We start from the raw sequence: 26665 nt of genomic DNA on the forward strand, positions 1-26665 counted from the left end.
TGGTCTCTACAAAATCATTTAGATGGCAAAACTTTTACTTCATATAAGGAGGTTAAAAATCACTTGAATCAGTTTTTTGTCTGCCAAGAACAAAAATTTTATGCTTTGAAATTGTGCTACTGCCAGAAGGACGGCAATAGGTATTGGAACAGGAAAACAATATTTGATTCAATAAAATATTTATTCACAAAAGAAAATCGCTTTTGATTTTCACAAAAAGAAAGAAAGAAAAAAGAACTTACCGAAAATCCAATAAATCCACTAAAATTTCATATTGCATTTAGCTTTACCTACACACTTTATTTACAAATTATAATTCTTCTTAATTACTTAAGTCTTGAAATTTGTAAAAAAACTTTTAAGAATTATACTATTTATTACTTTTATCTGTTATTTTTATTAAAATAATAATACCTATTACTTGAAATATTTATTTCCTAACGAATTGATTCAAATCTAGTTATCTATTAATCTAGTTATCTAGTCTATTCTAGTTATTAATAAAAATATTGATCTTTTTTCAGCTGGAAAGAGTCAGTGAGATTACTTCATATTGGCACTGCAAATAAACGCAGTCGTGATACGGGTACTAGCCAACTTCCTATTGTGACTGGATTTGCATCACCTAGTAATGTGGCCCTTTTACAAAGCCAGGTATGTGTATTTTCTTTTATATTTACTGAATTATAAAGTTATATTTTAATTGGGATAATCTTTTCAAACATTTTATATTTCAAATTGTAATTGCTAGGGTAATATAAGGTAGCAATATAATATAAGGGGTAGTATAGTAGGGTAATATAATATAAGGTTCCTAAGGTAATATAGGGTAACTTAATTTAAATCCATTATAAATCGCTAATTTTTTGAATTTAATTTTTACCACCATAAACTCTTAATGCAACAATATTAATGACATCTAATTTTTTCACAACCTTTTGTATCCCAGTGAATTTTAATTTAATCTAATGTTGATCTCCTCTTAAAATAACAGCCTCAACTCGTATAACATTTTCAAAAGAACTTTTTTCATATCAACATCTCTGTTTAAATTCTCAGAAGCTAATAATAATTTTCTTATTTTGTAATCTTCTTTTACCTTTCTTTGTAATAGAGGAAAAGTAAAATGCATTGTACAAAAGTACAATTAGTCGCCTGAACCTGTAATCTTTTTTTCTTCTTTCCTTTTCAACTTTTCAGGAATTATGAATTAAATACAATAGAACCTGTAAAAGTTGACTCCAAATCTCAACTGGTTGTGAGATTAACAGATGGTCAATGTATTGAGAGATGACGCAACAGTTAATTAACTTACAAAATAATAAAAATTGCTTAGATAATGAAGCTACTGAGACAATCAACTTAGTGTGTATCTCTCTCTCTCTCTATATATATATATACATATATATATATATATAGAGAGAGAATTATTTTTGTTTAAAGCTAACACATCAAAATGTAGACGATCATTTTACATATTGTGTTTATTCCATTTAAGTTGACTTAGAATCTTATTGTTTTACATTGCATATGTTATTATATATAATATATAATCATGTGATACTGTATCATATATGTGTGAAAGTGCAATATATTTATAATTTGACCAGCAGAGAATAAGTATTGCTCAACATCAAGGGTCTACTAGAGGGAATGGAGCCCCCAGTGTCAACAACAGTATCTATCCACCTTCACAGTCTCGTGCCACAGATTCTTTTCAACATGTTGCACCCTCTCTCTGTGTTTCTTCTATATTGTGTCCCCCATATCAGAGTAAGTAAATACACCCACTAAAAGAATAAAGAAGTGATGAAATATACATATTATAGCCACGTAAAGTTATAGAACTTTTAGTATATGCTACATAAGAGCTTAATAATTATTTAAAAAAATAGATTTTTGCTTGTCAAGTGCATTATATCAGAACTTTATTAGTAGGCATGAGATGATAAATAGATATGAATCTTTTTTAATTTTCCATGTAGTTAGTATTACTGCCATACCTTACTATTATGGTAAAATGGTGGCAGATAACCTTTTTTAAAAATAAATAAATAAAATAAAAATTTCTGAAAAAAAAGGAAATCAAAAGAATCAGTGGAACTGGATTTTTAATATTCTATTTCAAATGAAAATTTTAGTCTCGCAAAATCTTAACTAATTTCATTATTAATTAGTAAATCTTATATCTCTTCTCAGTAAACTTTGAAATGTTAGCTTCATTAGATAATCCCGCCTTAACTAAATTTCCTTATTATTAGTTAAATGTTATCCTTTTAAATAAGTCAAATGAATTGTTTTATTTTTTGAATTTTTTTTGTCTGCATTGTTTTTATAATTTGTAGTGCCCATTTTAATTCAAAATTTTAAACATCAAAATTTGCTTTATAGTATACAGTTATACAAAATTTTACATTTACAGTATATTATTATATATTATATATTATTATATTTTTTAAAGTTCACATCACATGTTTCATTAATTATGTAGAATTGTTTAATTGTGCAAACCTTTGCTCCTCTAGTTATTTTTTTTAAATAATTTTTTGTATAAGTATTTTTGTATAATTATTATTTTTAATTAATTAATATTTTTTTATGTAATTATACAATTTTATTTTGTCTTTTTTAAACATTCTGTTAAATATATTTATTTATGACTAATTAGGGACAGTTGTATTTTATTCTTACTATTTAATTTTTTTAATCAAACACTTAATTTTAGTAACATCTTAAATGGGCAAAATGATAATAATATTTTAGCTATCACAATGCCCTTAGAAAGCTGATTTTTAAAATTGAAGTGTCAGCATTTAATAATCAATGTAATTTATTTTGTACTTTTTCAAATGTGTTATTGTTAAATAAATTTAACTGTCTTTTTTTTAACAGCTTTAAATTCTCCTGCTAAGCATGTAGTTCCAGTTGTTGCTGCACAAGCTGCACAACCTCCTGCACTTCAGCTTCAGCAGTCATTATTAACTCAGGTACGTTTTGAGATTCTCCAAATTATTCATTGTTATAGAATTGGTCTGAGTGCATATGTTTTGATTTATACTTTATGTTCATAAAATTCATTAGAAATTTAATTTTAAGGTTGGAGCTCATCAAATTGTGCCTGTATCAGTTGTTGAGCAAAATGGACGCCCCATGCTTTTCACGGTATGTATCATTTTTATCTTTCATTGAAATTAATGTGCAAACCCCTTCTTAATAGAATTCATTTTAAATTTTATTTGATATTTTTTTATTTCTTTTGTCCATTTGATCATGTAAATATTGTGTTGTAATATTGCATATTCAAATAGAATGCTGTTCAACCCGATTGGACTGGCAATCGTCAAATGTTTGTTAATTCATGGCAACAAATTCCTGCAACAAGAACATTCCAGCAACCTGTAATTCCTGAACCCGAGACATGGGGACGACAACTGGTACTTGAAAGAACAGCATTGCTACCTGAACAACCTTCACTTATTCCAGTTGTAAGTTCTTCAATTTATTAAATAACATATCCTTTTACACTTTTAAATAGAGAGTTATGTACGGTGTTTATGTATAGTATTCTTATGTAATTTTTTCAACCCATTGTTTATGCCCTTGACTTTGAAAATTTTATTTTCTTCTAATATGCTTACTTCAGTCTACTTTGTATGTATGTATGTATGTATGTATGTGTGTGTGTATGTGTATGTATGTATGTATGTATGTATGTATGTATGTATATATATGTATATATATATATATGTATATATATATATATGTATGTATATATATATATATATGTATATATATATATGAATATATATATATTTATGTATATNTGGTTCCACCGTTATTACATATATATATATATATATATATTCTTCATAAAGCATAAAGTTTTTGTGAAGAAAGTACAGTCTAGAAGATTAATTTTAAAAAGATAATATTAAAAAAGGAAAGATATTCTATTAAAAGTGCTTTAATTGTTTTTCATAGAAAAATATTTACATTTCTGTAAATTAAACATACATCTAGTTATATAAAAAAAATTGTAACATACTTTTAACACTGAAAATAATTTTTCAAAGATTTCTTTGTTTCGATTATTCTTTTGAAATTAGAAAGAGCCCTCATAGCCAACATTTCCTGGGATTCACAAATAGTTTGTCAGAGTTCTACAGCTTTTTCTACTTCTTTTGCACTTACTTTTGGTTCATCAATATGATCTTCAGCTTCTTCATCTGATATTCCTTTGGCACTATCTATGATTTCCGGATCTGTCAATGTTTCGCATGTTACCAGGCAATTGTCCACTTGTAAAAAAGTGTTCAAAATTAATGTCAACATTGAATCCAGATTTTATTACATTTCATTGTAACAAATCTGGCGCAGTATTTCCAGCTTCTACAGTTTCTTCTTCTTTACAGATGCCTTTAACCTCTTGTTCATCAACTTCACAGGTATTCTTAAAACCAGCCTTTTTAAAACTATTTCTGATAGTTTTTAGAGACACATTTCTCCAGACATAACAGTCATTCTGATAACGTCCAACACATTTATTTTTCAAAGAGAACATTTTTCATTGATGGCATCTACAAGTTTGCGTACCAACTGTTTTCCATAGTTCACTTTAAAACTCCTTATTATTCTTTGATCCATTGGTTGCAATTTTTGAGGTGAAAAGGAATTTCTATTTCTAGCTTTCTTATCTATGTTGAAAAGCTAACGCAAGCTGTAAAAGGTGGTCACCCTGTCTTACTCATCAACCCCTCACTTAGTGCCAGAATCATTGTACTTCTTTCAAGTTAAGGAAGTGCAAGGATAGTGATCGAAATTCCCCGACACTTTTATTTCCCCTTTTTAAATATGTAATATTGTTGAATGATACTATATCATCAAAAGTTCGTTTCAACAACAGTTTTCAAGAAAAGAGACTGTAAATTCTTGTATGCTTAATTTCTATTGACAGTAAAAAAGAAATATGTGTCAAAAGATATAATTTCGTATGTTTAGCTGAACATAAGCTTTTACAGGATGAAAAAAATTTAATTTAAAGGGTTATTTCTGGTTGAGGAATTTAATTGCTGCTTAATATATTTAATTTTTATTTATTTTATATTAGGAGGTGCATGAAACTGCTGTTTACAACCACCTAAGAGATAATGGTCAGCTGAATTCGTTGTTACCACAACAAGGAGCAGGCCCTCCTACCAATTTAACTCAACCTTGGACATTGATGTCAGCTCCTGCTCAGTTTGCAGCGGCAGCTACAAGCCAGCAACATCGGCATGTGCAACAGTCTATGTCCTCTCATAGACTGTTAAATAAGAGTTCTACTTCTAGTCTAAGTTTACAGTCGTCATCATCCAAAAAACAAGTGAAAGTCAGGTATGTATTATTTGATTTTTACAACTTCTCTTGGTTCAATTTGATTTTTTTTAAATTAATGGCAAAAAATATCCCACTTGCATTTTTTTAATTAAAATAATTTAAGTTTGGAATTAAATATAAGTTTAAATGTTTTTAATTAAATTTTTATTTTGCTTTATCAAGATATTAATTAAAAAATATTACTTAGTCAGGGAATTGATTAGCCAGAACTGAATATAGTACCTAATGTTATATATAACAGATGTTCGAAGTTTGTACCATCAGAAACATACCACCCTGATACTATGAAACATTGATTGCCTGGCTCAATGTCACACTGAAAGGTTTTTGTTTCATGACAGCAGCAACACAGATGAAATTTGCCATGAAATCCATTGCAGAATTCATTGGCTTCTTGTGATATATGATAGCTTAGAGAACTTTCATAGAGATAAACTCTCCATGAATCAGATGAAAGTAGATCTGATAAACAGCAACTGTGCAGCACTGCCTGAATATTATTAAATGTAAAGTAATATTACAGTTGTGGGACATAGTGCACCACCCAACAATGTTCAATTATGGTTTCAGTCATGGATTGTTACACGTTTTTTTACATCTTATGATAGATCTTACCTCTCCTAAATTTTTTTGCAACACTTTTAAAACATATAATAACCTATGTAACATTTTGCCTTTTGTAATAATTGATATTTAATAATTTTCTTTCTTTTCTTGTTAAATTAGTAAAGAGAGAGAGATTTCCCATCACTTATCTCCTGCTAGGAAACGGATGAAAGAGAGTAATAGCCCAAAATGGGAGCATTCTAGTTTGAACACTTCATCAAATATGTTTATGGCTTCTAGTAATCAGTCAAAAACATTACCTAATCAAACTATACATTGGACATCCCATAACTCTAAACCTACATTTAAAGCTAGGTAAGTAGTTATTTTAAACTGTTTTTTGTAAATCCTGTTTGGAAAATCCGTGTAAGAAAAAAATCAAAAATATTAATTGTATAAAAGTAAAATGTATGAATGTTACTAAAAAGTTTACTAAATCTTAATAATTATTTTTGTAAATTAGTGTTTTTTTTATATACATTTGAGTAATAAACATTAAAAATATAAATGAATCGTATCACTTCAGAAACAGAAGATTATTATGCAATAGTTTTTTCCATTTTTAATGAACTAATTCTCAAATTTATTATTTGTTCTATAGTTCAAAGCAAATTAACATAGTACCTGAAAGGGAGGTTCCAAAGCCTACTATAGTTATTTGTGATACTCCAAGTCCAGCAGTTAGTGTTATTACTATAAGTTCCGATTCAGAAGATGAAACTGAAGCAGTAGTTGTGTAAGTAAATTTTCTTTATTTGTACGTTATGAAATTTTCTTCAAACTTTTTTTTGTAAACATTGATGTTTTATTTTTTTATTTTTAGAAATAAACACAAACTTCCTGTTGATAAGAAACCTATTAAAAGTCATCTAGGACAAAGTGTTAACACAATTGTTGCTACTACATGTGACAGTGTTATACCTCTAACACCGGACAATCAAGGTTAGTAAATTTCCAGTTTTTCTACTAATAAAAATGGTTCTACAGTCTTAATTCCCCAATAACACTTTCTTGTAAAGTAGAGAAATGACACTGCAAACGAAAAAGTTTGATATACTAATATTACGATTTTTGAACTAGTAGAGAATAACGTTATGAGATTAGAGTCTCTGAAAAGAAATATTGTACTAATTTACTTTCAATATTAGAATAAAAGAATTTGTTAAGGCCCATTAAGTAGTATTGAAATTAACAAATCTTTCCAGACTTGCCAATTAGGACTTTTTTTCGAGTTCTCAATATATTGCAGCAGAACAAATGTGTTACACATTGTTTGGAATTTTTTCCACCTAATCACTCTTATCCTTTTCAAATGACAGTGTCCTGTGAGCAAAATGTAAAAAAAAAAAATTTTTTTTTAGTTAAAAATATCAGAAGTATCATTTGATTTAATGACCTCAATTATTTCGGCTTTTTAGCAGTTATTTGCATTTTGAAATCTACAAAGCTAGCTTCAGCTCAAATTCGTTTGTCAATGATAGCATAACGTTCTTTTAATAACCCATTAACTTGCTTGAAAGTTTTCACTACCAAGAGCTTGTTGAAACTTGACAGCTTTTTCTCGAATAAATGGCTCAAAAACTGAATTATTCATAAGGTAAGGAAAATGTCCACAATCTGGTGCATTTTTATTACTGCATCATGAAACCATGTGAAAACAGTTGTATAATATTTTTCAAAGATGGTCTGTTTGCACAGTTACATGATGTTTGAACATTAACATCAAGATTTCCTATTAAATATTTTATGTTATGGAGCATGCTAGTAATAATTTGACTTAGGCAACATGTAATGAAAAATAATTCTTATTTAATAGCATTATCTTATTTAATAGCATTCACATCTTGAAGATTGAAAAATCTTATTTTTTTTCAATTGGATGTTATATCTACAGATCCTTTTTTTTTAAAAATTGAAACTGTTAATTTTTAAGTTTAGAAAATTAAAAATTTCTTAAACATAGATCACTTTTTGAATTGATATTCACTTTGAATGGGGTGGATAGTGTTTTGCTGAAAATATTTATTTTGCTTTTAAGGCATTGCGTCTATTTAAATTATTTAGGGGGCTCAAAAAATCCTCTTTACCTCTACCTCTAGAGTTTCTCAATTTCTGTTATGAGTTTTCAATTCCCATTACAATTTTTCCAATCCAAACAGATATGTTTAGGTTTTTTGAAATATTCATGGCTGATCTATATGAAGATTGATTTAGAGAAAAGTAGCTCTGTTGTTATAAAGGCTTATTTAATAATAAAAAGCTGTCATGTTTTAAAGGGTCATTTTGTTGCATGGAAAGGCAATAAAAAAATTTTATGAGTTGAACTTCATGGTATCATTTTTTCTATGCAACTTTTAATCCTTTGTATTGGCAGTCAGTTTACAATTCTTTAGTTTTATTTTTCGTTTCGGAAAGAAATTTATTTTTATTTTGTTACAGGTTACTGCAACATCAAATATTTTACTGAACCAGCAGATTATAACAAAAGTCACCCCAAAGTTTTCACTGTTGACTCAGATTCAGATGACCAAAACAGCCCCAACAAGTATTCTCAAGTGGTCATGTCCTCAAGACCTATAAAACCAGAACCACAAAAAGATTTATACAGGTAATTTATATTCAAATAACATGTTTTTTGAGAAAAACTAAATTTATGGAACATTGTTAGTGCGAAATGGACTAATTTTTATAAATTGTTGTTCCAATAAAATCTGAACCACAAAAAGATGTATACAGGTAATTTATATTCAAATAACATGTTTTTTGAGAAAAACTAAATTTATAAAATATTGTTAGTGCGAAATGGGTTAATTTTTATAAATTGCTGTTCCAATAAAACCAGAACCACAAAAAGATGTATACAGGTAATTTATATTCAAATAACATGTTTTTTGAGGAAAACTAAATTTATGAAACATTGTTAGTGCAAAATGGGCTAATTTTTATAAATTGCTGTTATAATCTTTCTGTTATAATCTTTCACACTGACAATCTTTTATTATTAATTTGTATAGTTCGAGAGGAAACACGAGTCACAGGAGGAAACTATTGTCTCAAGTTCCAAATCTTTATAGCTCTCAATGTCAGTTGAGTAATGGGCAGATAGTTCATACCAAGCAGGAGATAATCACTGAAGACGATCTCACATCTGCACATGCTCATGCCTCGTTATCTGGTGTTCAGACCCAAGCAACTCCTGTTGCTCTTACAAATGTTTCTATGGGAGCGCCAAGTTGTTACGGAAGTCATTCAAAGTCTCAAGACCGTCGTCTGAAGAGCCCCGTGTTTGGTACTGATAGAGTAAGTCTTATTGCTCAAAATTAATGAAGACTTTAACTTTTAAGAAGCCTCAAGGTTGAAGTGTATAGAAAGTTTTTAAACTGTGGGGGAAAAACTCTTAAATGGTTCATTTGCAGTTCCCTAACTTTCCAACTAAAATTATTTATTTTTTTTAAACTAATTTCAATACATTTTTTAAAAATATTTTAATGTTAAAATTCAAAAAGATAAAAGCACTTGATTCAAGAGGGTGCCAAAATATTTAAATGTTTCGGCATTTTTACTTTCATTAAAAAAAAAATTTCCAACAGCTCAAGGATTTATATAAAAATTAAATATGTTAGTATTTAATTTTACTGAATAAATTTTATAAAATTAAAATTTCTACTAAGTTGAAAGCTTGTTTTAATAATATTATCGTTTGTTTAAGAAGACAAAGTGTGCAAAAGTTTGAATGTTTTTTAATTAAAAAATTCCATGCATATACTTTACCTTTTAATTTTTGAGAGAAATTGATATTGCTCTGATTACACTTAAGAATAATTAAGTTAAATAATATTTGATATAAAAACTAAACTCATTGTAGCCCCCCAAAAGCCTAATTTTTTTTTTGCCGCCTTTCGTCATAAAAGGTTGTGCACCTCTTACCCAGCGTGAGAATCGACAATGAAAAAGTCGTTAAAACATTAAAAAAGGAAGGGTTGCATAGTTTTATAGCCACATTAAATTTAATTTTTAAAAAAATTTACAAAAATATCAGTTCCAAACGATTGCAAATTATTATTTTATAAATTTAGTAAAAATATTTTTGAAAATTGAAATTTAAAAATTCTTTATAAACACGATAAATTAATCAGTAAAGAAGCTCTGTAAATTAATTTTTTCTTTTCATTTTTTTATTTTTAAATTTTTATTAATAAAAGAAATATCTTTTCAGAATTTAGGTATAATATTTGGACACCAACCTCGAATAAATGTGAATGACCTGCTAATTTCGACACGCTCCTCTCTTCAAGCCTCACCTGTGCCACATATCAGCCAGTCACTTTATTTGGCTTCTAGTCAAACAGACATGTATAGGTAAGTAAATTAACAAATTATTATATTTAAACTAATAAAGCTTAAGTCTGTTTTGTTTTTAAGAAAATAAATAAAAAGTAAGAAAATATTAATAATTAATAAATAATACAAAACTAACATTTATTTTTACGTTTATTCTGTATAGAGTTCGACTATTAGTCAATACAACTTTATTATTTTAAATAAATAAGTAAAAGTAGGTCTAACAATGTTTCAAAAGCGCGTATTATATTAACAAATAATTTTAAAAATGTCATATTCAAGTGAAAATTTCTTTGGTTTGTTTTTTACGTTCGTTTTTTTATTTTGAATTCATGTAAGTAAAATATTTTGTTAGAATTTTATTATTATTTTCAAACCAATAAATCTTAATTTGTTTTTACTTTTAGACAGTGGTTTTAAGTCAATCCATCTATATTATTTTAATTTGAAACATACTATTGATGTCGTTGAAGTATTTTTTTAGAATTAACATTTCCTTTTATTATAGAGTTTTTTCTGTCATTTATTTATTTATCTAAGATTTCTGAATTTTTTAAAATTTTATTATTAATCTGTACCCTTATTAGAAACTCATTTACCACTCACATTGGAACTGAGTAGGAAGAACGTCATGTTTTTTTGAAGGTCACTGAGAGACAAAAGAAGCCATTTTTTAACCCCCTTTAGATGTTCCAAAAATAAAAAAGCATTTTTGCGATTTTTTGTTATTGAAGAAGGTAGGAAAAACACATCCGGTTAATCCAGTAAATACCGTTGCACCAGATAATCAGCGTTGTACTATATTTCATATTTTTGGTCTCTTCCTAAATTCTGATCTAATTTTCAGGGATCTTTCAAGACCAGCTGTATCTTCAAATCTATCACAACCAACTTATATCTCCACTCCTTCTCAAAAATATATCCTGACCGCCACTGAACATACAGCTTCTGCCTCGTTTGCCCCTTCTCAGCTGCCGGTTCCTCCGCCTGCCCACCACCACACTAGCAGAACGGCAATTGCTGCTGCAATTCCATATACAGGATCCAGTAGTCATCCACTACCTGCCCACATGCAACCAGCAACTGTTGGAGCGTCCTCAACCATGCTACCCTCGTCTGCAGTTCCTCTGGTATCTTTCCCATCAAGCTCCACACAACCCGCCTCTGCCCTCTACACCTACAGCATGAATGACGGAAGCCCAATCAAATCCCAGTTCCACATATATTGCTGAGTTCAGTATTACTGTGACCTTATATTGGTGAATGTGTGATTCAATGCATGCTGAATTGCATTGAGAAAAGTGTGTGAAACTTAGAGTAAAATCTTTTTTATAGCTAAATCGCTTTGAATATGTCAATGGTATTTTAGAAATGTGTGGTGTAAATTTAAAGGTTACTTTTGCTGTAGCTGTCTCTTCTTGTAAGCAGATCTGCCGAGTATCTGCTAAGCATTGACAACAGCTTTTTTTTTAACGAAAAAAAAACACTTTTTGACGCAGCTTTAGATTGGTTGCAAAGGAAAAAAGCTAGTCCTACATCTCAGGAGGGACATTTTTTTTTTGTTGTTGATGATAACATTTGACCTTTGATGTTGTTGCCTTCAATGTTGTATTTCGGAGAAGGTATTTTGAAAACTGTAGGGTGTGGTTTGTACTATAATCACTTTCTCAAGTTTTATGTTTTAAAAAAATCAATATATCTGAATTATGACTGCATTATGACAGATAATCTAATGCACGATTTAATAACTGTAAAATCAAAAGTAGTTAATGAGGATTGTATAATTGCTTTGGGAACGGGAGCTTTGAAAATATTTTAAAATGTAAAATAATGGTAATAAAAATTGAAATAGGAATTATAAATTAAAAATGTTTCAAGGAATTATATTTGAAATATCAATTAAGGTACACAGAAGGAAAAAAAGTAGAATAAAAATCGTGTCTGAAATAGTTGGTTAAGTTATAAATTCTTTTAAAGGGATTATAGAATAAAAAATCTGCAATCTCTTAAATTCTCTAATATTTACAAATGTATAATCATAGCTTTTTTGCTAATACTTGGTCATTTCCTTAAAATATCTCTTATATATAAATGCAGTGATAATTCGATTAAAAAAAAACACGAAAAATAATTAACTGTTTTAATAATAACTGTTTTAAGTTTCAATATTTACTAAAATAGTTTTTGTACTTACATCTTCTTTTTCCATTCATGCATTATTTGATTTAAATGCTAAATTATTTTTGTAGCAAGGTTTTTATTATATAAATATGTAAATAAATTCTCATTAATATTTATTTGTGTAATTATTTATATATTCGACCACTGAATTGAAGAAAAATTTCTATGTTACTTCGAGAATTTCCTTAAATGTGATAGTTTCATGTGTTCAAAGAACTTTATTGTTCTATGGTTAACTGTTCAAAAATTCTTTATAGATCTCCTCTTATGCAATTTTAAAATACATTCAAGTAATGAATTAATTTCTGAAATATTTTCATACCACTGACATAGTCTACTCATCGAAATTTATGACCTTTCTTTCCATCGCAGTATTAATCTTGTGTATGAGCTGGTGCCTTATTAAATCTATAAAAAATTAACTTCTAGCATTTCACAAGCAATTCTTTTAATACTCAAAGAAAAACTTATAAGTGTTGGTAATGACAGCCTACTTTGTAACTTAGTAAGTTCAGAATCGTAAGTGTTACCCTCCAATTATGCTGTAATTTTCTAGACTAATGGATTTTAAAGTTAAGCAATCATATGTGAAAATTATTTTATGTTTTTTGAAATTATTGTAATGATATAAATTCTTCAAAACTGCAAATTTTTTTTTTTTCTGTGGTTACATGTTCATGTGGTTTTGGTTTCATGTTTAGCAGTTAAAGGGTATTTTTTTTTGTTCTTGCAGTATCAATAAGAAATACATTGATTTGAATTATTGAGCTAAGCTTTCAAATGAATCGCTGGTATAATATAAAATTGTAATTACAGTTGTCTCTTATATGCATAAACCACATTTAATCTTTTTATTTAAATAATTTTTAAAAATTAAATTTTTTAACTTAAAGTGCGGAATATTTTTATCACTCGTTGCGCAGACTACCTTTAATATAATGTAAGAAAAAACTTATAGTTTTTTAAATTTAATGTTCACCATATTTAGTGTACTCAATTGTTGTTTATTTGTTTTTAATGTTTTTACCAAATGTCTATTTCAAACTAGTTTGGTAAAAATTTAGGTAAATAGACAAAATTGTTCTCTGATTTCAAAACATTAAAATGTATCTTTGCATATCCCTTTATATGTATCAATAAAAATTGTCAGGAACACTTTTTTTTATTATGTTATGAAGATGAAATTCAATCTATCTTAGCTAAAACCATTCAATTTTACCATTTTAATCACATATTAAAATACTTTGGAACCTACAGTGTCTAAATCATGGGTGATCCGCTTTTCCGAGACCACTTAAAAATGACTAGCACCTCAAAAAAAAATCTTGTTCTTCAAAAAAGTTTTAAGTTTATGGGATAATACTTTATTTTTATGCTTTGTTGTTGCCTAAGCCAAGGAATTGGAAATTTTTTAAGATTCCTCAATCTAAATTTGTTAAGTTGGAAATAGCATGTTTTATGTTCTAGAGTACAAAAGGAGTCTTATTTTTTTTCATAAAAGAAACAGAAAATGCATACTTCAATAAAAATTTAGATAAAATTCAAATTAATAAATAAATAAAGTGTTTGATCTTCAAGTGTTACTTATTCTTTGTCGTCCAAGAAATGGTCTTAGTTGTAATCCAAAATGGACTTCATTTCTCAAAAAATGTAATTCTTGTTTAAAAGACTTTGTGATGATCCTTTGGATAAAGTTTGCAAATAATGTGATTGCTCATACACAAGTGCTTAATTCATGCATGGATTGCTGAATATATTCCTGAGATATTTGGAAATATTTTATAAGTTGATTGAAATTGAACTGCTTGTAGAATTCAATGTATGTAAGGATATTTCAAACTATGCAAAATATTTTGATAGTAATATACTCTAGTTCTTTATTATTTCAATTTTTATATGAATTGCATAAATTTGTATGCTAATTTTTACAATACTATGCAAATGAATACGAAAATAACTGTCAATAAAATAATTGTTAATGAAATGAATCAGCTATATATCATATGGAAAATATGTATTTATTTTTGACTGCAGCAATGAAAATGGTTAAGATGGGAAATATATTGTTTCAAATACCATCATTATTATTAGAATTACTTTCTTTAATTATAGAAAAAGATATCTGGGGCTTAATAGTAAAGACATAAGAAACTGGCAAATACAGTAAAATACTAATTATATGTTTTCATCTTATCAAAAATTTAAAGATGAGAACTGGAAACTTTTAAGAAAAGTTACCTTTTTAAGGTATTTTTAACTTAGAAACGAAATGTATCTGTTGCGATATTATCATTTTAAAGACATTAATTGCTTTCTTTGTTTAATTTAGTAGTTATTACATTTTAATTTTTCTATATTGTAAATTGCAATTAGAAATCATTAATACACAGATCTTGTAAATATTGTTTTTTTTTTCTGAAATTAATAACTTGCTTATCAGAATTCTTTTGTTATCTCAGCTTAGATAAAGCATGTAATTTTCTTTATCTGACCTCTTTCTGTAATGTGCTAACCTTGCTATTAATCAGATTTAAAAAAAAAAATTTTTTTTTTTTAATTAAAATAATTTTGTAAAAGAAATAATAATGGAGAATAATGGAAGTTGTGTGAATTATAACTAAAGTTATTTTACATTAAATTGAACAGAAATAATGATTTATATAACAGAAAACATATAAATGGTGTTTTATTGTTTATAAAAATACTTTTAAAAAAAAGATTATTAATTTTGTAGCCTTCAAGTTATTCATATATACAACTAACTAATCCTTATGTATTTTAAAAAATTCATCTAAAATATTAAAAAATATTTTTGTGCTGTAAATAATATGAAGAATTATTTACTTTCTTATTTTCGAAATTAAAGTTTGAGATTGTTTTTTTTTTATTTTTTTTATTTTATCCATCTATTCTTACATATGTAAGCTTACTCAAAAGCTTTAATAGTGTTTTTTTCTTGACAATTTTTAATGATTATATGAAGAATTTTAATGATTGTCTGACTTTTTTGTAAGAAAATAGTATATTAAGAATAACTATGCAAGTTGTATAAATTAGTTATTGATTTTATTTGTTCTAATAGTTCTCTTTCTATTGTAGAATACATATTAATGGCTTTGTATTCTTTAATCTTATTATTCTTTCTGTAATACTCTTGTTATGTATGTTTAGTTGTAGGATATTCTTTTTATTGAAACATAAAATATATTTTATTCGTCACTATTTAGTTGCATTTTTATATGTTTCAAAGAATGTAGTATTTGATTTAACTAAACTAGTCTCACAACACAACCTATTCACCTCTATACTAGATTTCTAGTTGTATGTTTAATCATGTATTTAACCATATATATGGTTTCACCTATGTATTTCAGCTTTTAGGTTATTTATATTTTAAGAGGGTCTTCAATTGTCTTTTTTGCTACATGGTTTATGCTTTTTTTGAAAAATATTTTGTGAGAGAAATAGTAATGTTAAAACATTGAAATAGCAAGAAACCTATTTTCAATTTTGATTAAAATTTTTAATAGAAAGTGTTAAAAGATTTTTTGGTTTTCTGAGGTTGAAATTTTCGATTTTATATCAATTAATATTTAATTACTCTGAATTTATTAACTATATTAATTAGTTTTAATTGAAGGGTGAATGTGTATAATATATTAGATTTTTATTATCCAAATAAAATAATTTTAAAAGGAATGATTCTAAAAAAAGAAAGAAAAGCAAATCAAGAACTTTGACTGATTCTTTAAATACAACCATTATGCTTTTGGTAGCAGGTTATTAATTGAAGACCCTATATTTTTTTAAAAAAAAAAACTTCATCTTAATATTTTTTTATTTCATTGCTCTTGTATAGAATTTCATCTTTTGTCCTGTAGTATTTCATGCCTTATTTATATTCGTATATTTATTGATGAATTCATATATAAATTATTGATGTTAAATGAAATTAAATATATTTGCTTTATTTAGTTCCTGTAAACTACGATTCTTTTATGTATATCCTCAATTTATGAAATTATATCGAGGTTTCAATACAATTTAATCATGGCTTGATTGGTGGAGTGTTGTGAAGTTGTATGAATATCCGGTATTTTATTTTTTTTTAAATTAAAATAACTCTTCAGCTTTTTATTATTAATACTATGTTACAGTTTATATGAAATGAAATCATTCCATTTATATGTAACTAACTATATTTAACTTAATTTGCTGTAATTTTTCTGTGCCAAAATATACTTTTAGTATTGACTAAAGGGGGAAAAACATGTTTAAAAGAGTGTTTTATTTTTATTTTTTGGCAAGCTTTATGAAAACCCTTTTTAATTTAGTATCTCATAAACAAACATGTATGTAATTTCTTCTCCCATTTATAATTTATTGTATCGGAATAAAAATCCCCCTTATTCTAGGTTTAAATGGTTTATCACTCTTCAGTATAGAATATTTAGTATAAAAATGTGTTTATATATTTCTTATTTTCAGAGTATTATTTTCATTTATCTTGACTTATATAAACATGAAAATAAAATAAAAATTTAAAAAAATGAAGAAAAAAAATTTCAAAATTTTACATCATTATATTGTGTGTTTGAAATATAGCTATTGTAATTGCAGGTGATGGCGATATTAGGTATGTGATGTATTTTCTCACACATTTTTCTCTGCCTAAATGATGAGATACATGCTTCAAATGTTGTGCACATTTTTATAGGTAATAGTGGTCTACCAGTTATAGAGGAAAATAACAAATTGAATCCAGTGTACCTAATTCTATATTGTTCTTGATTAGTGTAAATTTTGTAAAGCAAACAATGAAATAATAGGCAATTTGTTAAATAAATTCTCAAAAATTTCTTTCACTAGTTTTATTGTCTACATTTTACTTTTGTATTTACTTAAACTAAATGATTGCCAAACAGGTCGTTAAGCTATGAAATCTTGAACAAATAAATGATAATATTAATAAAGTAAGTATGTACACTATGTTCTTCCTTTAGACGTTGTAAAGAAAAGAAAATTCAAATTTTTTAAAAAGAAAACCTATTTAATGTTTCGCATAACTCCTACCAACACCTAGCTAATCTTATAGTTTTCCTATCTTTCCATGACGCATATTTTTCTGAAAAAAAGTTAATGTTAAAACACGCAATCGCCTAAAACTCTTTCCAAGAATTTAGTAATTTTTTTTATCACTATCTGTTTCATTTCTTAAGACTTGTAATTTTTTTCTGATGATTTTCTATGTTTTGAAAGAAATATTCATAAAAGGGCGAGTTTAGTATTGTGTGTAGAAATAGGAACCAAAGAACTATGCAAACGGTAAAAGTTTTTAAACTGGATTTACTATGCATATATGTATTTATATATGTGTGAATATATGTATACGAGATCTTTTAATCTTATTGTGTAAAAAAAGTCATTACATAGATGGGGCATGTCCTGAAGAAGGGCTGGAGATTGGTTACAGTGTCATGTATTACTTGTTTCTAACAACTAGTGTTAGGAAAAGCAACACTATTTTGCTTGTCAAACATTTGTTGCTAAGATTTTTACTGACAAAAACGTGTGATGGAAAAGGAAAATTTAACTATCTTAATTTGTCTGTTACACAGTACCTGATTTACTTATGATTACCAGGAAGGAATTGGATATTTTATATTTATTTATGACCCTTAGTAGAAGTAAAATAACATGTGGTCTGGAATTAACAAGAGACAAATATTTAGAATTATGACGCAATGTAAAAAAAAACGCATATTATATTTTCTATACATTTATAGGGGAGGATGGGGCAGCTAAGGTTTGTAAGCCTGTTGGAACTAAACTATTTGACCTAGGAAGCATCTGATTTAACCAAAATATTCATTGTTCAGTTGTATTAAATATAACATTCTTGAAATGTTATATGTACTACTTTTTTTATAAATTTTTTTTCTTCTAGAAAAAGTCTATACCCGGGCACTAAGTTAACTCTATTGCATATTTAGGAATATGAGAGTTTCAATGAAAAAGTAGCAGACATTTCTGTTTTATATGAAAATTTAAGTAAATAATGCATGTAATTGCATTATTTACTTAAGATTGTATAAGATGTAATTGCATTATTTACTTTACATATGATGTAGTCAAGGCTGTACTCGGGGGGGGGGGGNTACGGGGGGGGGGGGGAAGAGACAATTGTCTGGGGGATTGGGACTACTTAGGGCTCGACCATAATTCTTTACAAAAAATATAGTGCTAGTGTTTGTTTGTTTTCAAAAAAAGAAAATGGCAGAGAATTTTTTTATATCTATATAAAAACTACTATTTTGTATAAAGGGTCTTAAAATATTCTACAGAATATATGAAAATAAGGCTTTTTGTTCTAGGAGGATGGGTCCGTAAAATCTTTCAACTTTGAATGTGGTTATCTTCCTCTGCTACACTACAGCTTTCGTGGAGCCAACACATCAAAAGAGGGTTGAGCGCTGGAGTGGGTAGTACTGTTTTACCCCACGGACAGAGGTTATTGAAACAGAACAATACTACTTATTGGGCTGAATCCTTATTTGTTAGAGTACGAATCTTTCGTAAATTCTGGACTAGAAATAATTTTTATAACTGTAATGACCAATTTATAAGGATAGTTTAAAAACAAGAGAACATTAGAGAGTTGACACAGTAAAAATCTTATCTACAAAGTAATCAACAACACGCCAATATGGTAAGTCTTTGACTATTAAAGAGTTAGTTCTCTAGAAAACAGAGCCTAGCATCACCAAAATCAGGGTACCTGGTTTTACCCCACTATCCATTTTCACTCCACTCGCATATATATTTAAATATTATATAACTTTTACAGTTTTTTTTAAAACATTTCAATTTATATGGTCCTGAGAGAAAAGGTAGGGTAGAAATTTTAAAAAATGCTATGAAAATGCAATCAGTTATATTTTAAAAAACTTTTTAGAGGTATATAAAAAGAGATTATAGTTTTTTGACAAGCAAGAATTTTTTTTCCCTCCTTTTTCAGATGTTAGCTGCTTTAATTAATTTATTTATTTTCTTGTTTCTGGTTATGGTTCTTGTTAATGGTTATAACGGAAGAAAATATTTCTTTTTCAGTTGAAAGGATATAATAATTTTTCTAAAATCTCCAACCATTACTTTACATTTTTTCACAAAATTTCTTGAAATTTTATAGGTGTTTTATTGACACACAACTCAACTTTAAATTTGAAAACTTTTTTATTTGAAAAAACTAAGAGTGATGAAACAATTTAATTCAGAAATGAACAGCATTCCTGTTAACAATAACTTCTTATTCAGTGTTGTTAAAGTAATTGATTTAATCTGCATAATTCCATTGACATTAAAATTGCGTGTTACAACAAATATTCCTCGGCATTTGCAACATGTTTTTCATAACTGAAAAGAAAATTATTTTCTACTAATTTATAATTATCTTTGATTTTTGAAAACGGGATACTCAATAAAGCAGGTTATATTCAATAAAAGTCTATATTGTAAAGGAAAATAAGTTTAAATGCAACCAAAAGATAAAAAAAACAAGTAATTGGTTCATAATGAAAAATATATGAATAAAAACTGCCATACATTGAATCACATAGTTAGTATATTTTTATACCACCAATACTTTTAAAATGCAAAATAGTTATAAGAATAGTTTAAAATATATCACATACACAACTTTAAAAACTGATTTTTTATACAAATGAATAGTATTTGAAATACATTAACTTGAATAATATATTCTAGTTACATAAAATCAGACTTTTTTATCATTTGATTCTACACTAACATTCCGAACAACAACAGGTTGAAGAGGAGGAGGGAGCTGCCAATTTTGTTCCATAAAACTAGAGTTAGGAGACATAGGGTCTACGGTGGACATGTGGATATCCACATTATCATCAGCTTCGGCTGTATCACAGCTCTCAAAAGGTCCAAATTCAACAACAGAGTCTTCGGGTTTGTTTTCTGGAAAAACGTCTGTAGGATACTCAACATCCTGTATATTAACAAACTGTGGAACATTCGAGATTAAGCTGTGGGAAGATAACGAGGATGTTTCGATTGTAGCTGAAGGTAGTACAACTTGTAAAGGTTGTATAAAAGTGGATAAATCAACAGCTGGAGAAAAAGCTAATTTGGTATCGTTATTTAGTGAAGAGTCTGGAGTTTTGTCAGTTTCTTTGGGTTCGGATGTATCTACGAGAGATGTTGCCTCTTCTGGCATTGAAGAATGAAACAACTCACTTTGGGAATCAATGTCGACGAGAACTGCTTCTAGAGGAGCTCGCACGACGCGACTTCGAAGAACTTCAGGTATGAGGCTCATGTCTACGTTTGAAGGAACTGTATAGGGTGTAGGGTTGATTATCAACGGTGGTGTAGATTTACATTTTCGAATTGTTTCCTGCATGAAACGTAATTAAATAGTTAGTGCTTGTAACTGATAGATGTATCATACAAGTATTTAAATTTTTTACTGACAAATGCACAGTATATAGTAGTTTACCACTAGATAGGGGCGAGTAAAAGTCACCTAAGAACGTTTGGCAATTTTAGATTCCCCCTATCCCCACGTCAGCAAAAATTAAAAATTCCATCCATGTTTACGTAAGGAGGTCCTAACTATCCCCCATGTTTAAGTAAGGAAGTTCTTACTATTCCAGTTTTGCTAATGTTAGTAACGTTTCCCCTATGCTAACGTTAGAAGGTTGTAACACTCCTGTTTATGTAAGAAAATCACAGCCTCCTTGTTTTCTGCCTTAACTATGAATTTTACTATAGTAATCTAGTTTTAGAAATAAATTCAAATAAAAAATGCAGAATATTTTAGTTCATTTTTGGAAGTTTTAATTAACTTTTCCAAGTAATAAAGAAACTTTTTTCAAATTTAACTTCCATTTGAAAACTGAAATTCTTCCAAATTTTTAGCTACAAAAAAATTTAAAATAAATGGATTTTAGAGTCGTGCATAAGCATTGATCATACTCTTCATTTCCCCATGTCAGCAAAAATAAGCAAATCACAACACCTCCTTAAATATATAAAATAGCACCATATTGATAACCGAAACTAACTATTGCTGTTAAGCAAATCGAACAGTGAACTATCACAATATTAGATAAAATAAAGAACACTAATTGATTTGGCATACCAAAGGATGTGTGTTTTCACAAATTATAATAACACAAAAATTTGATAAATAAATTTTTAATAGGTTAACACATCTCATACATATCTAAAATTGTACAACTTTAGAATACATATTCTACTATGTATCAAAACATATAGTTTAACATCAGTTATAAATATTTTACAACAGGAACTTTAAATAAATATATATGTGATAAACGGAACTGTTCACAATGAGTTTTAGTCAATAGTTTTTAAACAGAAAAGAAAAGAGTTTCACAAAGAAGCCAAATTTTCCTAGTGCCATTAGAATCTAGAGCATCGCTCTTATTTCCTTTATCATGGTTAAATATTTAACCTGAAATAAATTACAGTTTTTTTTTAAAAAAAAGCTATAAGATAATCTGATAATAAATAGGGAAAAACAAAATGAAAGTGTTAGGGGAACTATTATTGAAATTAAATATATATTTGATCCTTGATTATGTAATATTTTCATTAAAAAAAATCAAATACAATATTTTACTGCAATGTATTTGGAACTTCTAAATTACAGGCATAAAGATTTTGTATAATATTAAACTTAATGAGTTTTAACTGAATAGTGTAACTTATTGTCAGATTAAAATTCATTTTCGTCTATATTTCTATAGACAATACATCAAGAAAGTAATTAGTTGGATTTACCCAACTGATTGCTAAACATGTAATCCAAACAATCAATCTTATTAGCATTTTAAAAGGCCCTTTCTCTCCCAAACTCGACTGTCGAAGGGGTGGAAACAAGGTGAGAAAATTCTAAAAATGCTTTTAATCCTCTTTATTTTTTTTCACAAATAAACTGATGATGGATACAATATTTTATTGAGTTTGAAAGTATCTTTTGATACATGTAAAATACAAGGCCACCATCGGCCGGGATAGCCTGGTTGGCAGGGCGCTGGATTATCGTTTGTGAGAACGGGAGTCCGAATCCAGTGGTCGAACACTCTCTATGTATAAAATAGTGAATGGTGCACGTTAAATTTGTCGGGTCACAAAGCCCTCCATGTTCCCAGAGGTATTGATTTCAATACCTCTGGGGGTACTGAATTGGAGATTGATTATTCTCTGGTTCAGGTCAAAATTATGATCTGTGGATGAAGGAATGGGTCCGCCCTATTAACGTATGGGTGTGACAGAAGTTGAATTCTTGGCCATAGATGGCACCACTGGAAAACAAAAACTATCGCACCCCCTCTGCCTTAATAGCCGACAGCAACAACTAGGCCATCACCCTATAACAATGCGAGATATAAAGCATGACCTATTTTAGATACTCTATTGATTTTTCAGACAAAATTATGCTATTACAATCCTACAATTAACAGTTTTTGATATCTCAATTTCCAATATCTATCTAAATAGTACACAGTTAGCTGTTTTTAGAGTTTTGATAAGTTTCTTTGTTTTCATACAATTAACGTTACAATTTTTTTTTACCATCTTCCTAACCGATTTTAGTTAGTTTAAACTGTAAAAAAATTAGATTTCAAAATATTAGAAACATGTAATTTTAATTTGTTTACTCAAAACCACAAGTTGCATCATTTTATTGCTTTAAAGTTTTGAGAAAAAATTCATAGAATAAAAATTATCAAGTCGCGTTTCCTAATTTAATAAAACAACCCTTAATTTTCGACCTTTTTTTTTAAAGGTATTATGCTGTCAAATATTATATCATCAAAAGTTTAAAAAAAAAAAAAAATTAAAACTGTAAAAAAATTAAAAACATGTTGTTTTAAATTTTTTACTCAAAACCACAAATTGTGTCATTTTATTGTTTCGAGGAAACATTTATAGAATAAAAATTATCAAGTGTTATGTCTCTTAATCTTATAAAACAACCCTCATTTTTTACCACCTTTTTTGAAAGGTATTTTGCTATCTAATAATTTTATATCATCAAAAGTTAAGTACAAAAAAATATAAAGAAAACACAAAATTAAACATTAATCTAATATCCAAGATGGTGAGGGTAAAGGCTTCTCAAGAGAAATAACAAGGTAATACCTTTGCTTTAATCAACTTTGTAGTTTGATTTCAATCACAATACATCTTTGAACCGGACCTTCAAAACCAGAATCCATAACCGTAATTTCATTTGTCTAAATTAAAAATCTGTTCTATTTATTTGTAGTTAGTATAAATTTTAATTTCCTTAACTTGATTAATATCATGAGAAAATAAAGGCTGATTCATAATTTTCGTCAGGATTTCAAAAGACTGAAGTAGAAAATAATAATAAAATATATATATATAGCAAAAAAAAAACTTAGTATAATATAAAGCAACATTTTAGCATTTTCTCATATAAATTTAATAGTGTTTAATAGATGAATATTTGGGTCATATAACACACAATGAGTTTTTTTTTACCTTGTAGATAGTATCTAAATGATTGGAAACAATGAGTGAGATAAAATTGTTCGATATCATTGATCTTGTCATGTTGGAAAGAACTTGATTATCAAATTGATAAAATAATGCTTAAACTGCAAATTTAGAAGAAAAGAAAAGTATTTCTATATTTTGAACAAATCACATCTGCTGTTTTTTAGTTATCAATATTAATTTTTTTTACTGATGCTTTAAGAAACTCCAGAGGGAATTATGAAAAAATAAATCTAATCGATAAAATTGTTCGAGATCATTGATCTTCCCATGTTGGAAAGAACTTGATTATCAAATTGATAATATAATGCTTAAACTGCAAATTTAGAAGAAAATAAAAGTATTTCTATAATTTGAACAAATCATAACTGCTGTTTTTTTCATTATCATTATTAATTTTTTTATTGATGCTTCAAAAAACTCCAGATGGAATTATAAAAAAATAAGTCTAATCAGAAAGGTCCTAAGATTGGATTTTAAATATAGAAATACAATTTCTTAGAAGATTTCCAAATGTGCTATTAATTTAATTTCAAACAAGCACACTAGAATAAAAAATTAACCATATAATTTTAAATGTTTCACGTTAGTAAATAAATTTTTCATTTTAAAGTTTAAATTGAACACTTAATTCACATCAGTTCTTAATGCTTTGTTTGTTAGGTGAATTTACGTTACTGAGAATTGATTTATACATAAAACCAATCGTTTCCATGGTCAAAATGAAATTGTTAAGATGCTAAAACAAGAACATGGGTTCATTTTGCATTTAAAAAAAATTGCTTTAATAATATAGATTATAATTATGAAAATAAGATAAAAATCTCACCTCAAAGTTATTAAGATCATTTTTCAAAACAAGCAGATCTTCCATAACTTGATTAGTTTTATCTTGTATTGCACTAAGAGAGTTGAAGTTTTGGGTCATGAGACGAAGCCCTTCTGATGCAGTGACATCAGGTTCAAAGTTAGTTAAAGGCATTTCACCTGACATATAACGATTAAACTCGTCTTCACTAATATTCAATGATTCTGCAGTAAGTTGGTCAATAAATTCCACAGCACAACACTGAAATTAAAGGGAAGATATAAGTTCAGCTATAAATAATTATTTCTCCGTGCAGAAATAAGTTACAGTATCAATAATTCATTCAAAATTCTCACAAAAATTTATTATCTATTGCTTGAGCTATTCTGAATTGCTTTTTCTCTGACACTAAAACACATAATGATACATAGCTATACAGGGTATTCTACAAGTGTCTTTAATGCAAAATTTTAGAATCTTTGTAAAAATGATGTAAAAACATTATGCACTGTTAAAAAATTTTTAATTAAAATTATGATTTCAAAAAAATAAAGAACTTAGCGTAAAGAATCTAAGTTATATAGTAGTTTGCTATTCCTTTTTAGAAATAAAAATGGACAATAAAAAACAAATAAATATTATGCAGATTGTGTGAAATAGTCAAGCAAAAACATGTTTTAACCTCAATATAAAAAAAGGCAACAATTTTTTAAAGCAAAGCCTGCTGTGTGATATTTACTGCCATTCAATTTTAAATTCGAAAGATAAAAAAAAAATTGTCAATAAAAAACTGTTTCCACAATTTGAAAGTAATTTAAAACATCCTATTAATAGCAAGCTTTGGTCAACAAAAATTTTAAAAATCACATGAAACTTTATTAAATAAATGATTGCAACAAAAGTCCAAGCAAAACAAAATTGTAATCTGTACATATAGAGTAAGAAATGGTTAAAAAATTATAGTCATTTAAGTTAAATTGGAAAACTTACAAGGTTTGTAAAGAAGTAACAAACAGTAAAACAAAATTGTAATCTGTATACAGTAAAACCTGTCTATAACGATACTGTAGGGACCTAAATAAAATATTGTTATAGGCAGGTTATCGTTATAGACAGGTTTGAAATTTAAAAGTATACGTTTAAAACTAATGATAAATTAAACTTCTTTTATAGGCTCCAAATGAAAATTTTACTTAGAATTATGAAACAGCACACAAGAAAAATTTACTTACAATTTTATGAATCAAAACAGAAATTATTTAGAAAAATAATCGGTTAGTTTTGTTTGCTTATTTTTGGAAGCAATTGCCATTTCCATGCACATAGATTTCAGTCCATCTAATGAATTCAAATGAACATCAGTTACATTTGGTAATGTTGCAACAAAATCTTGCAAAGTGTTAATTAGCAATATGGCATTCTCGGGTGAAATTTGAGTCCTGTTTTGAGAACAGTCAGCTGCTTCTTCCTCATCACTTTGATCACCCGGGATAACTTCTGCTAAAATCTCTTCATCACTTGCACCACTGAAAACCAACACATCATTATCTAAATTTAAAAATTCATCTGCGTTAAATAGAAATGATGTATTAGATGATCTTTGGAAATCACTGACAATCGAATTTAAGCCTGCCACACATTTTTCTTCTTCATCAGTGATTTCAGTAAGCTCAGTTTCTGCGTTTCCGTTGCTTTTATCCTCAAAGAAAGAAGCTTTCTTCCAACAATTTTGGATGGTGGATTGTGTCAATGAATTCCACCCTCCGGAAA

At 27.7% G+C, this 26665-nt stretch overlaps 2 protein-coding genes across 4 annotated transcripts in view; one reads left to right on the forward strand and one right to left on the reverse strand.

Annotated features, from left to right (window-relative positions):
* The window catches only part of LOC107444082 (homeodomain-interacting protein kinase 2), a 96981-nt gene extending 83828 nt beyond the window's left edge, over window positions 1–13153 (forward strand). Inside the window, exons 14-26 of one of the 2 annotated variants that reach the window (XM_016058156.3) lie at window positions 525–654; window positions 1614–1773; window positions 2893–2987; window positions 3097–3162; window positions 3309–3485; window positions 5108–5373; window positions 6103–6297; window positions 6584–6718; window positions 6806–6924; window positions 8422–8590; window positions 8997–9282; window positions 10199–10341; window positions 11171–13153. In XM_016058156.3, coding sequence (XP_015913642.1) covers window positions 525–654; window positions 1614–1773; window positions 2893–2987; window positions 3097–3162; window positions 3309–3485; window positions 5108–5373; window positions 6103–6297; window positions 6584–6718; window positions 6806–6924; window positions 8422–8590; window positions 8997–9282; window positions 10199–10341; window positions 11171–11555 — 2326 coding nt within the window. In that variant the 3' untranslated portion in view covers window positions 11556–13153. Of the gene's footprint in view, window positions 1–524; window positions 655–1610; window positions 1774–2892; window positions 2988–3096; window positions 3163–3308; window positions 3486–5107; window positions 5374–6102; window positions 6298–6583; window positions 6719–6805; window positions 6925–8421; window positions 8591–8996; window positions 9283–10198; window positions 10342–11170 lie in introns of both variants that reach the window. The other variant, XM_016058155.3, reaches the window with a different exon arrangement.
* A 6565-nt stretch (window positions 13154–19718) lies between these two features.
* LOC107444083 (Rabaptin-5-associated exchange factor for Rab5) overlaps window positions 19719–26665 on the reverse strand; it is a gene marked incomplete in the record, with an annotated part of 19436 nt that continues 12489 nt past the window's right edge. For both annotated transcript variants that reach the window (XM_071182372.1, XM_071182373.1), the window contains 2 exon segments: window positions 19719–20929; window positions 24917–25156. In XM_071182372.1, the coding sequence (XP_071038473.1) occupies window positions 20279–20929; window positions 24917–25156 (891 nt within the window).

The sequence above is a fragment of the Parasteatoda tepidariorum genome, chromosome 6 (genome assembly GCF_043381705.1).
Source record: "Parasteatoda tepidariorum isolate YZ-2023 chromosome 6, CAS_Ptep_4.0, whole genome shotgun sequence".
NCBI classification, from domain to species: Eukaryota; Metazoa; Arthropoda; class Arachnida; order Araneae; family Theridiidae; genus Parasteatoda; species Parasteatoda tepidariorum.